The sequence below is a fragment of the Anomaloglossus baeobatrachus genome, chromosome 7 (assembly GCF_048569485.1).
Source record: "Anomaloglossus baeobatrachus isolate aAnoBae1 chromosome 7, aAnoBae1.hap1, whole genome shotgun sequence".
In the NCBI taxonomy this organism is placed as follows: domain Eukaryota; kingdom Metazoa; phylum Chordata; class Amphibia; order Anura; family Aromobatidae; genus Anomaloglossus; species Anomaloglossus baeobatrachus.
Window position 1 is genome coordinate 55099558 of NC_134359.1, and position 17460 is coordinate 55117017.

The 17460-nt window shown below is 47.1% G+C and overlaps 1 protein-coding gene across 1 annotated transcript in view; it reads right to left on the reverse strand.

The window, feature by feature from the left end:
• The window catches only part of LOC142245046 (FAST kinase domain-containing protein 1, mitochondrial-like), a 54824-nt gene that overhangs the window by 36579 nt on the left and 785 nt on the right, over positions 1-17460 (reverse strand). Inside the window, exons 2-6 of the mRNA XM_075317299.1 lie at positions 14649-15133; positions 14500-14568; positions 13131-13256; positions 9656-10054; positions 9335-9445 (exon numbers count right to left, since the gene is read on the reverse strand). Of these exons, the coding sequence (XP_075173414.1) occupies positions 9335-9445; positions 9656-10054; positions 13131-13256; positions 14500-14568; positions 14649-14983 (1040 nt within the window). The 5' untranslated portion in view covers positions 14984-15133. The remainder of the gene's footprint in view (positions 1-9334; positions 9446-9655; positions 10055-13130; positions 13257-14499; positions 14569-14648; positions 15134-17460) is intronic.

Sequence of the window (17460 nt, forward strand, 5' to 3'; positions counted from 1 at the left end):
CCACTGGGACTGAACATTGCACACAATGTGAGTCTTTGGAGCCTGCCGGTAGATCAGCCCCACATGCAGTACAAACAGTGTACACAGCCTGTGCCTTGGCACCCTTGCGTTTTGCGGATGACATGTTGCTGCCTCCTCAGAGCAGTACAGGGTGTCCAGCCAAGAAGCGACCTTACAGTGCAACTATATATATATATATATATATATATATATATGGTACTAAGAAAAAAGTACACTAATATAACACTGAGGCACTAGTGGGGCCAGCACTAAAGTACAGCTTACCGCCCGCTTAGGAGCGGGTGTGTGGTCGCCGAAATCCCTTTAGTCTGGGTCTCCCAGAGCCTGCTGCCTTTCCCCAGCCAGACCGCATGTGTAATGGCTGCCGGCGTCCTTGTGGAGAGGGGGGGCGGGCCCTGGGCGTATACAGACGAAGAGCGGGAAGCCTGCTTCCCACTGTGCCTAGTGAGAGGGCTGGAGCATGTAAATAAGCTCCAGCCCTCGGCGCTGCCAATTGAGCAGCGTCTCTCCCCTACCCTGATTGACAGGGTGGGGGCGGGAACGAAGCGGCGCTAGGCCGCAGAAGCCGGGGGCTAAAGTTAGAAGCGCCGCCGCCGTAAAAGCGCGGTCGGCGCAAAGTCCCCGGCGCACCACAAGTCGCAGCTGCGCCGCCGCTCCAGTAGCGGTCGGCGCAGTAGTTCCCAACATGTAACGTCACTCAGCAAAGCTGCAGTGACCTAATCCCAGCGCGCAGCGCTACTGTCCCCGGCGCACTATAACGCTCAGCAAGCCTTGAGAGTGTCCGTGCCTGCCGGGGACACAGAGTACCTGAAAGTTGCAGGGCCTTGTCCCTGAACGGCACTCCCGCTCCAAATCCAGCAGGTTCTCTGGGTCTGTGGATGGAGCCCGGCCCCAGGGCTTGGAGGCCGGAAAGATCCCACTTCCACAGAGCCCTCCAGGGGATGTGGAAGGAAAACAGCATGTGGGCTCCAGCCTCTGTACCAGCAATAGGTACCTCAACCTTACAAGCACCACCGCGGGTGAGAAGGGAGCATGCTGGGGGCCCCATATGGGCCCTCTTTTCTTCCATCCGATATAGCCAGCAGCTACTGCTGACTACAAACAGTGGAGCTATGCGTGGATGTCTGACCTCCTTCGCACAAAGCAGAAAACTGGTGAGCCAGTGATCCCACTGGGGGTGTATAGCCAGAAGGGGAGGGGCCTTACACTTTTTAGTGTAATTGCTTTGTGTGGCCTCTGGAGGCAGTGCTATACACCCAATCGTCTGGGTCTCCCAATAGAGCGCTGAAGAAAGGATAACGTGTATCCTTAAGCCGTTTGGAAAAACGCTTATCCGGATAAGCGTGGTGTTTCTGGATTGCCTCTCTAAAGTCAGAGTGGTCCAGAAATACACTTAATTTACGCTTGGGATACCTGAAATGGAATTTCTCCTGCTGTGAAGCTGTCTCCTCCACAGGAAGAGCAGGTGGAGAAATGTCCAGCATTTTATTGATGGACGCTATAAGATCATTCACTATGGCGTCACCATCAGGAGTATCCAAATTGAGAGCGGTCTCAGGATCAGAATCCTGATCAGCTATCTCCGCCTCATCATACAGAGAGTCCTGCTGGGACCCTGACCAGTGTGATGAAGTCGAGGGCCGCTCATAGCGAGCTCGCTTAGGCTGTCTGGGACTGTCGTCCGTGTCAGAGCCATCACCCTGGGATGCAAGAGACACCCCCGGATCCCGGAACTGTTCCAACTGAGGGGGACCAGGGAGCAATGAGTTAACAGTGTCCATGGCCTGAGTTACTGGTCTAGACTGCAATGTTTCAAGAATTTTAGTCATAGTCACAGACAATCTGTCAGCAAAGACTGCAAACTCCGTCCCTGTCACCTGGACAGTATTCACAGGAGGTTCTGCCTGGGTCACCTCCAGCAGAGGCCCCGGCCGAGCAAGTGCCACAGGGGCCGAGCACTGCACACAGTGGGGGTCAGTGGAACCTGCCGGTAGAACAGCCCCACATGCGGTACAAGCAGCATAGAAAGCCTGTGCCTTGGCACCTTTGCTTTTTGCGGTCGACATGCTGTTGTGTCCTCTGAGAATCTAGGAGGGTATATAGCAGAGAATCCCCAGCGACCGTACAGTGCAATGTAAAGCTGCAAGCATAAAATACAATATACACTTCGGCACCAGTGGGGGTCAGCCCTTGAGGGCAGCTTACCGCCCGCTGAAAAGCGGGTGTGTGGGCACCAGAATCCCGTGTCTGGGTCTCCCAGTCTCCTCTCTCCAGCACAGACTGCACATCAGGAATGGCTGCCGGCGTCCTGTTAAGAGGGGCGGACCGTGGGCGTGCCACAAACAAAGTGCGGGAAACTGGCGTCCCACTGTGCCCAGTGTGAGGGCTGGAGTATGCAAAGCAGACTCCAGCCCTCTGCGCTGACGTTCTGTACAGCGTCCCGCCCTTCCCCTGACTGGCAGGCCTGGGGGCGGGAACGAAACGAAACTAGGCCGCAGAAGCCGGGGACTCGAGTAATAAGCGCGGCCGTGATATATGCACGGCCAGCGCGGAAGTCCCCGGCGCACCACAAGTCCCAGCCGCGCCGCAGCGAAAAAACTGACAGCAGCGGCCGCGCGGCAGTTTCAGATACGTGTCCCCTCTCAGCAAAGCTGCAGATAGGAATGGCACCAGCGCGCAGCGCTGTTGTCCCCGGCGCACTAACACACCCAGCAACGCTGCGGTGTGCGCGCGATATGTACGGGGACACAGAGTACCTTGACGTAGCAGGGCCTGTCCCTGACGATACTCAGCTCCATTCCAGCAGGTTCTCAGGGGCTGTGGATGGAGCACGGTCTCAGTGCCTGGAGACCGGTAAATCCCACTTCACCCAGAGCCCTAAGGGGGATGGGGAAGGATGCAGCATGTGGGCTCCAGCCTCCGTACCCGCAATGGGTACCTCAACCTTAACAAACACCGCCGACAAAAAGTGGGGTGAGAAGGGAGCATGCTGGGGGCCCTAGTATGGGCCCTCTTTTCTTCCATCCGACATAGTCAGCAGCTGCTGCTGACTAAACAGTGGAGCTATGCGTGTATGTGTGCCTCCTTCGCACAAAGCATGAAAACTGAGGAGCCCGTGATCCCACGGGAGGGTGTATAGCCAGAAGGGGAGGGGCCTTACACTTTTAAGTGTAATACTTTGTGTGGCCTCCGGAGGCAGTAGCTATACACCCAATTGTCTGGGTCTCCCAATTAGGAGCGACAAAGAAATTGAATTTTGGCAAAAATTTTGAAAATTTAGCAATTTTCAACTTTTGAATTTTTATACCGTTAAACCAGAGATTTCTGTGACAAAAAATAGTTAATAAATAACATTTCCCACATGTCTACTTTACATCAGCACAATTTTGGAAACAAAATTTTTTTTTGTTAGGAAGTTAGAAGAGTTCAAAGTTCATCAGCGATTTCTCATTTTTACATCATAATTTACAAAACCATTTTTTTAGGGACCACATCACATTTGAAGTGACTTTGAGGGGCCTAGGTGACAGAAAATACCCAAAAGTGACAATTCTAAAAACTGCACCCCCAAAAGTACTCAAAACCACATTCCAGAAGTTTATTAACCCTTCAGGTGCTTCACATGAACAAAAGCAATGTGGAATGAAAAAAAAGCAAAAATTAAATTTTACCTAAAAATGTTGCTCTAACCCAAATTTATTCACTTTTAGAAGAAATAACACAACAGAATGGACCCCAAAACTTCTTACCCACTTTCTTATGAACGCGCCAATACCCCACATGTGGTCAGAAACCTCTGTTTGGACAAATGGGAGGGCTCGGAACAGAAGGAGCAATATTTGAATTTTGGAAAGCTAATTTGGCTGAAATAGATTGCGGGCACCATGTTGCATTTACAGGTCCGCTAAGGTACCTAAACAGAAGAAACCCCTCACAAGTGATGCCATTTTGGAAACTAGACCCCTCAAGGCTTCTATCTAGGGGTATAGTGAGCATTTTGGATCCACAGGTACTTCACAGATTTTGTTATCGTTACGTTGTCATATTGAAAATTTTAATAATTTTCTCAAAAATGTTGCTTTAGCATTAATTTTTTCACTTTTTTAAGAGGTAATACCAAAAATTTGACCTCAAGGTTTGTTACCCACTTTTTTATGAGCGCGGGGATACCTCACATGTGGTCTGAAACCTTTGTTTGGACAAATGGGAGGGCTTGGAACGGAGGGAACAATATTTGAATTTTGGAAAGGAAATTTGGCTGAAAAAGATTGCGGGCACCATGTCGCATTTGGAGGTCCCCTAAGGTACCTAAACAGCAGAAACCCCGCACAAGTGACCCCATTTTGGAAACTAGGCCCCTCAAGGAATTTATCTAGAACTTTGGTGAGTACCCTGAACCCCCAGGTGCTTCACAGAATTTTATAACTTTGAGCCATGAAAAAAAAAAAAAAATAATTTTACCACAAAATTGTTATTTCAACCAGGTAGCTTTTTTTTTTTTACAAGAGTAAAAGGAAAAAATTCAGCATAACATTTATTATGCAATTTCTCCTGAGTTTGGCGATACCTTATATGTGGTGGAAATCAACTGTTTGGGCGCATGGCAGGGCTCGGAAGGGAAGGAGTGCCATTTGACTGCAAAATTGGCTGGAATCAATAGCGGACGCCATGTTGCATTTGGAGAGCCCCTGAGGTGCCTAAACAGTGGCGGTCCCCCACAAATGACCCCATTCTGGAAACAAGACACCTCAAGGCTTTTATCTAGGTGTATATTGAGCAGTTTGAATCCAAGAGTACTTCACAGAATTTGATAAGCTTAGGTTGCCATATTGAAAATGTTCATTTTTTTCACAAAAATGTTGCTTCAGCATCAAATTTCTTACTTTTTCAAGAGACAACAACAAACCGTGGACCCCACAGGTTGTTATCCAATGTCTTATAAGCACAGGGATACCCCACATGTGGCCAAAAACCTCTGTTTGGATAAATGGGAGGGCTTGGAATGGAAGGAGCACCATTTGAATTCTGGAAAAGTTTAAATAAATTGCGGGCACCATGTCACATTTGCAGGGCCCCTTGGGTCCCTATACAGCAGAAACCCCCCCCACAAGTGACCCCATTTTGGAAACTGGATTTTATTCAGGAGTATAGTAAGCATTTTGAATCCACAGGTACTTCACAAAAATGTAGCAACAAATGTCTCACTTTTAGGCTATGTGGCCATGATCCAGCGACACGGCGTCCAGTACACAGTGTCAGCCTTCCTGCAGAGATGTGAGTGTTGTCCACGGGAGAACGCAGCTGCCCATGCCCAGGATTTGGGTTCAGGCTGCTGTGGAGCTCTATGCTACCTGCAGAGAACACTCATCTCCGCAGCATAAATTGACATGCTGAGGCTCGGGAAGCTGCGCCACACATCAGTGTATGCTGCGGAGAAAAGAAGCACAGTGGGCACGGGATTTCTAAAAATCCTTCCACTGTGCTTCTACTGCACAACGCAGCGCTATGGATGCAGGGAAAACACTCTGCGCCCAAAACGCTGCAAATCCTGATTGTGGGCACATAGCCTAAAATGCTACAATGGATGAATGGATAGATGTCAAACATATATAACGTCCCACCCCCCTGCATATTCTAAGCTGGCGCCCTTTAGTGCCTTTCATGTGGCACTAAAGGGTGCCTAGCCTTGTATTTAGCCCCCCAAAAAGAAGGGAATTTTGTTTACTTACCGTAAATTCCTTTTCTTCTAGCTCCTATTGGGAGACCCAGACAATTGGGTGTATAGCTTCTGCCTCCGGAGGCCACACAAAGTATTACACTTTAAAAAGTGTAACCCCTCCCCTCTGCCTATACACCCTCCCGTGGATCACGGGCTCCTCAGTTTTATGCTTTGTGTGGAAGGAGGCACACATCCACTCATGCATTCTCATATTAGTTATGTCGGTTGGAAGAAAAGAGGGCCCCCACGGGGCCCCCGGCATGTTCCCTTCTCACCCCACTACGTCGGCGGTGTTGTTAAGGTTGAGGTACCCATTGCGGGTACAAAGGCCGGAGCCTCATGCCGTCTCCTTCACCATCCCTTAGCGGCTCTGGGAGAAGTGGGATCCTGACCGGTCATCCATTTACTGGGACCGTGCTCCCTCTGCAGCCCCTGTGGGAATCTGCCGGACCGGAGTCTATTCAACCTCAGGGACCGGGCCCTGCAACTCTAAGGTACTCTGTGTCCCCATTGAGGACTGTTCAGGGAGCGCACCTTCTTCCCGGATGCTGCGGCAGCTGCTGAAGTGAGAAGGCCGGCGGACTTCCGCGCCGACCGTGCCTGCTTGTCGGGCGCGGTCTCAAATTTAGTCCCCGGCTTCATCGCGGCCTAGTCGCAAAAATCCCGCCCCCGGGCCTGCCTGTCAGGGGTAAGGGCGGGACTGCCGACCTGACGTCGGATGTGAGGGCTGGAGCATCCTGCATGTTTCCTCCCCCCTCACTGATCACTGTGGGGACCCCAGATTCCCGCACTTTCCTGGCGCCGCCCACGGCTCCACTCCTCCCCTGAGTGCTCCGGCAGCCATTTTTTTGGGCATTCTGCCGGTGGAGGATTCTCAGGAACAGCTCTGCTGCTCCGGGGGACCTAAGGCAGGGAATCTGGAGGACACACACATGCCGCTTGTTAGCGGTCGATAAGCCACACCGGTCACCCGGTGTTGGTCCCCCCTAGGGTGCCGGAATAGATACATATTTATATATATATATATATTTCTGTTCGGTCGGGCTGTATACCCTTTTTTTGCCCATATACCCTCAGTGATCATTCTCCGATGAGACAACAGCATGTCGTCCACAAGGAGCAAAGCTGTTAAGGCATAGGGTTTTTTTGCGGCCTGTGCCTCTTGTGGGGCTATGTTACCTGCGGGTTCCACCTACCCTCACTGTGAGCAATGCTCGACCCCTGTTTCGCTTGCTCAGCCGGAGCCTCGGTCACTAGTGGGCCCCTCGGCGCATGTAGACCCCCCTGCTCCCCCTGTCCAGGCGGCAGGGACAGAGTTCGCCTCTTTTGCTGAGAAACTCTGAGTCACTTTCACAATCCATGGCTCAGTCTATGGACCCCACGTCGACAAAGAAATTAATAATTAAAATAAACGACATGGGGTCCCCCCTATTTTTGATAGCCAGCTAGGGTAAAGCAGACAGCTGTAGCCTGCAAACCACAGCTGACAGCTTCACCTTGGCTGGTGATCAATTTGGAGGGCTCCCCAGGCGTTTTTTTAAAAAAAAAAAAAAAAACGTGGGGTCCCCCCCAAATTAGATCACCAGCCAAGGTGAAGCGGACAGCTGGGGTCTGGTATTCTCAGGGTGGGAAGAGCCATGGTTATTGGACTCTTCCCAGCCTAAAAATAGCAGGCCGCAGCCGCCCCAGAAGTGGCGCATCCATTCGATGCGCCAATCCTGGCGCTTCGCTCCAGCTCATCCCGCGCCCTAGTGCGGTGGCAAACGGGGTAATATACGGGGTTGATACCAGCTGTAATGTCACCTGGCATCAAGCCCTGGGGTTGGTGATGTCACGGCATCTAAACAGATACCCGACATCACTAACCCAGTCAGTAATAGAAAAAAATAAAGACAAAAAAAAAATTTGAAAAAAAACCTCCCCGAAACATTCCTCTTTCACCAATTTATTGAAAATAAATAAATTTCGGTCGCTGTAATCCATTTTGGAGGTTCCTCGGTGACTCAGGACCTTCTAGAATATGGGGGGCACGTTCAGGGAACGTATACCCCATTTTCTGGAAGAGCAAGCTCTCCATGAGCAGTGTGGGTGCAGTAATCTGAGAATACTGCACTCACACTGCCCCGGTCCAACCTAGGGCAGAGTGACCTGCAGTAACCTCATTCTAGAATATGAGGGGCACGCTCACAGAACGTACCCCCCATTTTCTAGAACAGCAGTCTCTCCATGTGAGGAGTGTGGCTGCAGATTACCGCACTCACCCTCCCCCGGTCCACAGTGCAGCAGCCTGTGCAGCAGCGACGTCAGCGTCCCTGCTTGCAGGGATCCAGCTGACAGCCGCTGTCTGCGCATGTGCCGCCAGCTTTCAAGAAGGAGGCGGCGTGATCGCGGGGACGGAGCACCAGCAGCCAGGTAACGTAAAACCGGGGGCTGGGGGGGTGACGGGGGGTGTCGACGTGTCACATGCGGCAGAAAGAGCAGGATGAATGCGGCCGCGCGCTACTGTGCGCTGCGCGCCGCCATCTTCCACGCTCCGGAGGGGGGAGCGGCTCTGGAGAACCGGAGGGGGCTCCGGGGACCAGAGATCTCCGTTGTACCGGAGGAGGGGTCAGGGGGAGGACATTTCCCTCCGATCTGAAATGTTTGATCATTTCAGATCGGAGGGAAATGAATGCAGAGCCGGCGGCGGCGGGAGTTTTCAGCGCGCGTCGGCGCCATCTTGGATTTTCCGGAGGGGGGGGGGGGTGTTGGATAGATTTCTCCGGTACCAGGGGCTTTGGGGGCACTAAGGGCTCATATTTATTTCTCATCTGACATGTTTGATCACGTCAGATGAGAAATAAATCAATTTTACCGGCCATTTATTTTTTTTTAATGTTGTCGCCGGTATACGGTGTATACCGGCGATCGCCTTAACGGGGTCCAGAAAAAACACCCCGATTCATAATCTGGGGGGTCTCAGCTACCCCCGGTAGCTGAAACCCCCGAGATTTTCGGTCGCTGGGGGGCGCTACAGGGTTTTTTCGGGCCGCCGCTTTAAAGCGGCGGAACAGAATAAATACCCTGTTTTGCCGCCGCTTTAAGTCGTACGGCCATAGTTATGAGGTTAAGCACGCCTTTCTTCCTTTTTGTGCCGGTGACAGCTTATGCGATCCAGGTCTTGTTGTTGCTCCTGTTTATGGTGATTTGTGTTGCGCTTCTGAGTGGTGTGAGTATTCCCTCCTTTTTCGTTGTTCCCTAGTACTCATACTGTCTCTCCTGTATGGCTTGAGTGCTGTATGTACGAGTTTCCGTTCCTTCCTGACAGTGTCGTTTTGTGGGGTTTTGTCTTTGCATTTTCCGACCTGCCCCGAAGGCGGGGGAGAGGGGGAGTGAGATCAGGCTCCAGACAGGAGTTAGGGTCATGCTGGGGGCTCAGACCTGGTTACCATCAAAACTACCTTTGAGATAAAGGACAGTGCAGGGTCACGAGTCTTTGGGCCAGCCTAGGGGCCCCTGTCCTGTCTCCATATACCCCGTGACACAGAAAGGATTCCAGCACCAAACTATTTGTGGCTTAGAGAATCCACATCTAAGAGATGGATAAAAACTTACTTCTGAATGAGCACAGGATTTTTACACTCTGCTTCTGCCATGGTCTCCAAGATGTAAACCAAACTGATATGATGGATCTTATTTGCCAGTATTACAAGGTCATCTTCAAGCCTGAAAAAAAAAAAAAAAAAAAATTAGCTCAAACCTTTACAAATACATAATTTGGCACCTGCTTCCATTACAGAGGATTGGCCAAAAAATAATTAGGACGTTCCTCATTACAGAGTAATAATTCTAGTTTCATGTGACGTTTGTATTTTTTGATTTTTTTTTCTTCTTGTACAGGGCTGATACATTGTATCCCTTTAAGGGATCGCTTACCTATTTCTTGTCTCTTGTGAAGCCATCGGAAATAAAGCACAAAATATTTTTCCAAAATGCTCAGCGTTATTCCATAGGTTTGATATTTCGAGCAGAGCCGACTTTGCCATCACCTGAAACTCATACTGCTTGAAAGCCATTTGTCGGTACAGACTGCTGACGATGCACATCGTGTCCGTGCTCATTTTATTTATGTCCCGCACAAAAATCTGGTTGCATTTATCCAAGAGGGGCGGATAGTCATTCTTCATGAGGAACAGAAACTGGACAATCCGGCGAGCACTGTGCACATCTATGTAGTTACCGCTCTCCATGAAGGATTCTACCTTGCTGATCAGTTGATGCTGCAGCCTCGTAGAGGTGACCGGGAACGTCTTTATCATAAGACTGGACAGAATTCTAGTAAAAGATTAAAAAAATAGAAATAAGCCATTGTTATCAATTTATTATATCTATAGCACATGTGAAAACAGTGGCTTACAAAATGAGTTAACTGAAAATCCATCAGTAAGCTCATTCTGATGGGAGCATTAATACTGTCATTATGATCTTCCTTCTTTGAAAGGTCTCCCTCCATATTAGACTAGTGTCAGCTAAACCTGCTGATATCGAGTGGTTTGGCGGCATTCTAATGTGCATGGTGGCCTTACGACTGTCCCCCAAAAATTATCTCACTTGCAATTTCAGACTGACGATCCTTTTGTTTCATAAGATATAAGCCACCAACTATACGCATGGCAGCGTTTTTTTCTTAGTGAAAACAGAATTGATCTGCAAAGTGTATGGGAGAGTCTGGGGCGATCGCTTTCAGATCTTGGCATGTGTCATATTTAAAGGGAACCAGTCACAAAGTTTTCCACCATATAAAATAAAAGCACCGCCTTCAGGCTCTGTTACACAGCGGTCCAACAACATGTCTATAAGCCCCCCAACTCCTCAATGGCAGGCGTATAGAACTTTCTTGTGCAATTTTGTAATCGCCGGGGTCCGGTCCGATGTACATGACTGGTTGGTGCTCCGCACCTCCTCTCTCCCCAAAATAGTAGCAGACTTTGATGGGAGGGCAATGACGTCACCCAGTCCAAAGGCACTTGCACTGGCTTAACTTCTGGGTCATTGGTTCCCTCAGGGCAGAACAAAGTGCGCCTGCGCAGGTCTGCAGCAAATACCCGGACTAGTCCAAGACGCTGCCGCTCATCTGCGTATGGTCTATCCCAGGACATCCCAGGACAGAGGAGAAGAGAGACTTCACCTCTTCTCCATGCTCTCTTGACATGCTCACAACACTGAGCGTGTGGGAATAGACTGTATGCAGATAACTGGCAGCATCCTTGGACTAGTCCGGGTAATTTAAATATGATGTGTGCTGGTTGCGGTGTACTTGCATGCATAAACAACAGCTTCTCCTACATTTGGTTGTTTGGTCCTGCTGCATCGATATATTGTATATAATATGTTACCACACATATACGCTAAAGCTCGTACAATGTATACACTGCAGAGCACAACAGGTAAAATATACTATGTGGTTATTGGGATACGAGCTTGGTCTCATGCTTTGGGCTTCAACAGTATCTGGATACATATAGGAGGTACATGGGACAGTCTATTGACCATATGGAGGGTAGCTTAGGTTTTTTGAAGTTTCTGACCTCATTATACTCAAAAAGGATGCTAAAAAACTCTGAGGGCACATTCACAAGACGTTTTTTCTAGGCGGACATCACCTGGAATCCACCTGAAAAAAAACCGCCACAAACCCACCTGAAAAAATGAGCACAATACACAGCAATGTAAAACCGACTTGTTGTGCACATGTTCCATCTTTAATTATTTCTTTTAACCTCTTCAGGGTTTAGAAACCTCGAAAGGGTTAAAAAACGATAACATGTTTGTTCTCCGGTTAGCTTTGTTTGGCAGCCACCCGCTCTAACAGAACAGAGAAGCCATCGGTGGAACCGCGGCAATAACGACAGTAAACCCAACCACTAAAAGTCTTAAAGAAAATGACTGCTGGCGCTTTCCTGAAGCGTTTTCACTGGGAGAAACCTAACAGCTTTGCTGGCATTTTAAAGATACTGTGTGAACATGCCCTGAGGCAGGCATTTTTCATGGAGTTTTTGAAGTAGAAGCTTTTCAAAGCCACCTAAAAAACTCAAAATGCCTCAAAAATGTGGAGATTCTGCTTAGATTACACTCCAAAGAATCAGTAGAAAGACTCAGTGTGCACACACCTTTAGGCCACGTTAATATTTTACCTCAGTATTTGTAAGTCAAACCCAGGAGTGGGTGATAAATACAGAAGTGGTGCTCGTGTTTCTATTATGCTTTTCCCCTGATTCTTCCACTCCTGGTTTTGGCTACAAATACTGAGGTAAAAAACTCACCAAATACTCAGTGTGTGCATGTAGCCTAACATACAAGTTTTTTCCCCTTATGCCACGTGTGGACGTTGAGTATTTTGTGAGTTTTTTACCTCAGTATGTTTGATAAATACAGGTGATAAATACAGCAGTGTTGCCCGTGTTTCTATTATACTTTTCCTCCGATTGTTCCACTCCTGGTTTTGTTTTACAGATACTGAGGTAAAAAACTCACCAAATGCTCAACATGTGCACATGGCCTTAGAAGACAACTCAAGCTTATAATTGACGTTTGCTGGAATGTGCCGTGTTCTACTTTGACAACCCCTTCTCATTCCCCAATAACAAAGCCTATACTCATAGAGGTATGTCTTATTAGAACCAAACAGGTGGAGCCAACAGCCCCAAGATGGCTGCTCCCATGAACTGTATTCACAGTGACTTTCTCGGAACTAAAAATGACTGTATTCACAGGCCTTATGCTTCTAATGGTCATTTATTCAGCCTATTATATCTACTAACTCTCTATTGTAAAATAACTTTGTATGTTTGATGGCAATACGTCCACTTTAAGGGGGCACCACTCCTTCTTGGCTTCTTAACGGGAACCTGTCAGGGCCCTCGGGCGTCACAAATGGCTGACAAGATGATTTACTGGCCATAATCCAGCAATAAAATTGTGCTCTTCTTGTAGCATAAAGTTAATATCTGTACAATGCAAAACCCCACTTTTACTGCCCTCAATTACACAAGCAAATTATCCGCACAGTTGTATGAAAATACAACCATGACAGTCTAGTCAGACAAGATTTGCATCTCGAGGAGTCGTGCCCATCTCCAAACAATTTAGGTTTTGTTACAATATGATAATTATTAGATATAGATAAATAAGGAACAAGTTACCTTTGGAAGCATAAAGACCGATGAAGTTATCATGACCTGACAGGATCCCTTTAAATTGCTGAAATACTGCTACAGGTAAAATATATGTTTATACCATGTTACCCACACGGTACAAATATATATGTTACCTGTATCAAAATGGAGGATACCAGAATGTATCGCATCTTTATGGAACTAAAGACACTTCAGAAATACTGCTAAACCCTTACCTCATATTTTGTATGTTCTCCAGATCTCTGTTCAGGGCATTAGCCACTTTACCCATCAATGGACTGCTACCCAGATCCATTTTTTCCAAACAAACTGAAAATTTTGACAGTGTGTCTGATTCAAACCTAAAAGAGGTAAAAACGTTAAATCACCAGCAAAATTATCATGTAAATAGAAAAAACGGACAATGCGCTGTAACATCAAGTAGGGTAATATCCAGAAGTTCCTTCACTAAAAATTCTTGATTTGTGGTTCACACCCAGATCCTTCTTCAGAGGGGATGGAATCCCATTAAAATGTAATTTACTTTTTATATAGATTATTATTTATTTCTGCCAGTTTGCTTCCATTATATCCAAGTTTTCGCAATTTGGGGGTAATTTCAGCAGCATGAATAGTTGACCTTTTGTCCCCTAATTAGGCAGCAAAGCCTTAGACGTTTATGCATTACCTTGATTTACTATTCACATGAGTGTAGCAATTTGTGAAAACAATGCAAACTCTACTTCGCTACATTCAAAACATGGTGCAATCATATTACTAAGTCAAAGGGGTTTTCCTGATGTAAAAAAAAAAAAACAATTCCTGAAATCATAATGTGGTTTCAGTTTTCTGTACATAAAGAGTTAATTTATGAGAGATTTTATGAGTGTGCCAATACAACAAACAATAGAGATAGAGGTAAGCGAGGAGGGCAAGCCACAGAGATAAGCGAGGGGAGCAAGCCACAGAGGTAAGCGAGGAGGGCAAGCCACAGAGGTAAGCGAGGAGGGCAAGCCACAGAGGTAAGCGAGGAGGGCAAGCCACAGAGGTAAGCGAGGAGGGCAAGCCACAGAGGTAAGCGAGGAGGGCAAGCCACAGAGGTAAGCGAGGAGGGCAAGCCACAGAGGTAAGCGAGGAGGGCAAGCCACAGAGGTAAGCGAGGAGGGCAAGCCACAGAGGTAAGCGAGGAGGGCAAGCCACAGAGGTAAGCGAGGAGGGCAAGCCACAGAGGTAAGCGAGGAGGGCAAGCCACAGAGGTAAGCGAGGAGGGCAAGCCACAGAGGTAAGCGAGGGGAGCAAGCCACAGAGGTAAGCGAGGAGGGCAAGCCACAGAAGTAAGCGAGGAGGGCAAGCCACAGAGGTAGCGAGGGCAAGCCACAGATGTAGCGAGGGCAAGCGATAGAGAAAAAGGTAGAAAAAAAAACAAGCATTAGTTATAGAGGACACGGGCAAGCACTAGAGATAAAGAATGCAAGAAATATAGAGAGACAGCTTAAGTGATAGAGATAAACAGAGAGAGAAAGAGAGCAAGCAATAGAAGGAGCGATATACATATATACAATATATTTTTTAATGTACTCAGAGCAAGCATTGCACCGGGCTTACTTTTCCAGTCTTCTCCAGCTTTCCATTAGCAGCTGTTGCACTAAAGAGTCGTGTGCTTCCACATTAAACCTTGAAAGGCAGAATATAAGAAAGGCAAATGAGATGTGACAAAGACATATGGAGCAAGTAATGAAGACTCTTGCATTTACCTAATAACAGCATACAATGTATCCACCAGCGTGTTGTCATTCATAAAGTCAATTTTGTTTTCAGCCAGGATCCGCAAAGCTATAAATTCTGGGTGATTTCGAACGGTTTCAAGATTCGAGTTTGCCGTCATCTTCCCCTTTTGAAGGTGCCATAATGTATTTATGGCGCACCCCACATGCTGCACTGTAAGCTTGGACTTATGGATTCCAACCAATTGAAAAATCTGGAATTGGTTTGTGCAACTGATCAGCTGGTCCAGGAGCGGATCCGAACTGATACTACGCATCTGAAAGAAGCGCAGAGAAAGCGGCAAAGCCTTCCTCCAGCGGAACATGTCTGGACTATATGAAATGCTTAGGACTTTAGAGAAATAAAATGGCCTTTATGTCTTTCCCTCCACCATCTTCTTAGAAAGTTGATATTTCCATCTCTGGAGCAGATCTTGTTATTTCCAGATATGATAAGATACTTTGATTACAGCCATCTGTAAAGGAAGAAAAAAAAATAAAAAAAAAAAAATTAAAATCATTGTGTATTCAGACCTTATAGAGATGTCTCTGTTCCTCCCACATACGGATTGTACAGCCACATGTCTAACATACGTGTTATATGGTACCTGGTATAGAGGGGGTGCAGTATACAGATATACAGTTCACATAATATTCATTTTATCAACTGTGCATGATTTTCTTAAAAATACCTAATTTTTGGTAAGTTTCCAAAAGAAAAAATCCATTTGGATGAGGTCTGGTGACCGCTGTGGCCATTACACCAGACCTCGTCTACCTATCCACTTATTTAAAAAAAATAATATTAATAGACACTCTATGCCTAGGTATACATGCCATGCATACTGGAATCTGTAAAACACAGTTATTTTTCCAGTTTTTTTTTAACAAGCCTATTAAAGCAGAAGGACATCATAGAAGATGCATCAGACCCCCTCCCCCCCACTATGAATGACAGGAGGGAGGAGATCAGTCCAAGTCCATCCATTTATTACATGGGGAGTTTAAAGGGCGATTCCCAGAATAGTAAGGATAAGGGATAACTTATTGGTTACTTGGGGGGGGGGGGGGGCGCCCTCACCGATCACCGATTCCAAGAACAGAACACTGGGATTTAGGCCTCCTTCACACGTCCGTGTTTCCAGTACGTATGACGTCCATTTTCACATGTACTACGGACACACATAGACCCATTAAAATCAATGTGTTTGTGCACACGTGCATGTTTTCACACGGTCAGTGTCCCCGTGTGGAGCATACATGTGTCCATGTGCTCCACATATAGACATCTCCATTTTTCTCCAGTAGCACGGATGTCACACAGCCCGCACACTGATGTGCTCCGTGTGATATCAGTACGACATGTCCAGGAGAAAACACGTATCTGTGAAGTAGAATGCTTTTCTATGCTCACTTCTCTCCATCGCTGATGTCTCCAGCACTGCTGTCACTTGCTTCCAACCCCCGCTCATTATGCCCATTGCATATTCGCAGCAGCACCAGAGACAGCAGCACCATGGACAGGTAAGTTTAGATGTTCATGATGTCAGTGTGCTATGCGGATGTCACACGAATTGCAAACGCAACACACACCACGTACCGTGCAAAACGTGTGTGTTTTGCACGAACATGTGAAAGAGGCCTTATACACCAAGTATAGCACTTAGCTACTTCGAGCAGTTCCATAGACAATGAATGACGTGGAGGTTGAGCATGTTCATGTGCTGATGAGCCAAGCGCCTCTAACTATGGAGATCATGGCTCAGTCTTGCCGTGGTGTATGACCTGTGTTATGAACTGAAACCGTCTTCCATAACCTCACCTTTGTAGCAGAGTTTGTCTATTCCTCACCCCGTTTTAAGCCTCCTACACAGCTGTTTCTGTTTCAGTTTATGACTGTGTTTTAACTTACATAGGAAAATAATGATCATCATCCCCTGCTAAGTATTACTGGTAACTCCTACAACTGACTATAACCCCACAAAATCCCTGACTACAAACCAAGAACTGATGATGTTTAGAAAGCAAAAAGGCGATCACATCAAATATTTATGGGATTCTGAGTTCCTTTTGGTCCAATCACTTTGCATTTTGATAATTGATAAAAAATACATTTTTCCCACTTCTATTTGTGAACGCATTCTTTTAGGCTATGTTCACATTTCTGTTGTTTTAAATCCATTGGGTCCGTCAGCGACGAATCCGTCGTTTTTTAGATGTCAACTGGCGCAACAGATGTTTTTCACAGGATTCCGTTAACAGGAATCCTGTAGAAAAAATCTGATCCGTCGCGTCCGTTACATCCGCTGTGCGTCCGTTTTTTGACGGATCCGTCATGATCCGTTTGTGTTTGGGACAGCCCAGTGGGTGTGCCAAACCTGCTGGGCATGCTCAGTAGAGCATGACGGAATCTAGCACCATAGACAAACATTACAAGCTTGACGGACTGCGACGGATTCATGCGCGGTGCGTTAATTTTAACGGCTCAAAAAAACGTTACATTCTGCGTTGTTTCCGCCCGGCGGTCAGTCCAAAGACGACTGATGCGCCGCGGATGCAACGCAAGGTCATCAGTCGCAATCCGCCAAACGGATTTCGTTGTTTACCAGAGCCGTGCATTGTGACCGATACAAATTGATGGAAATGTGAACCTAGCCTAACTTTGCAGCATTTTTTCTCACCTTCTTAAAACTTTTTCAAGTTTCTTACATTAAAAAAAAAAAAATAAAAAAATCACTAAAAACAAATCTAAATACAGCAAATAAATTCTCGCAATGAATCCGCGATCTGACAAATCAGCAAT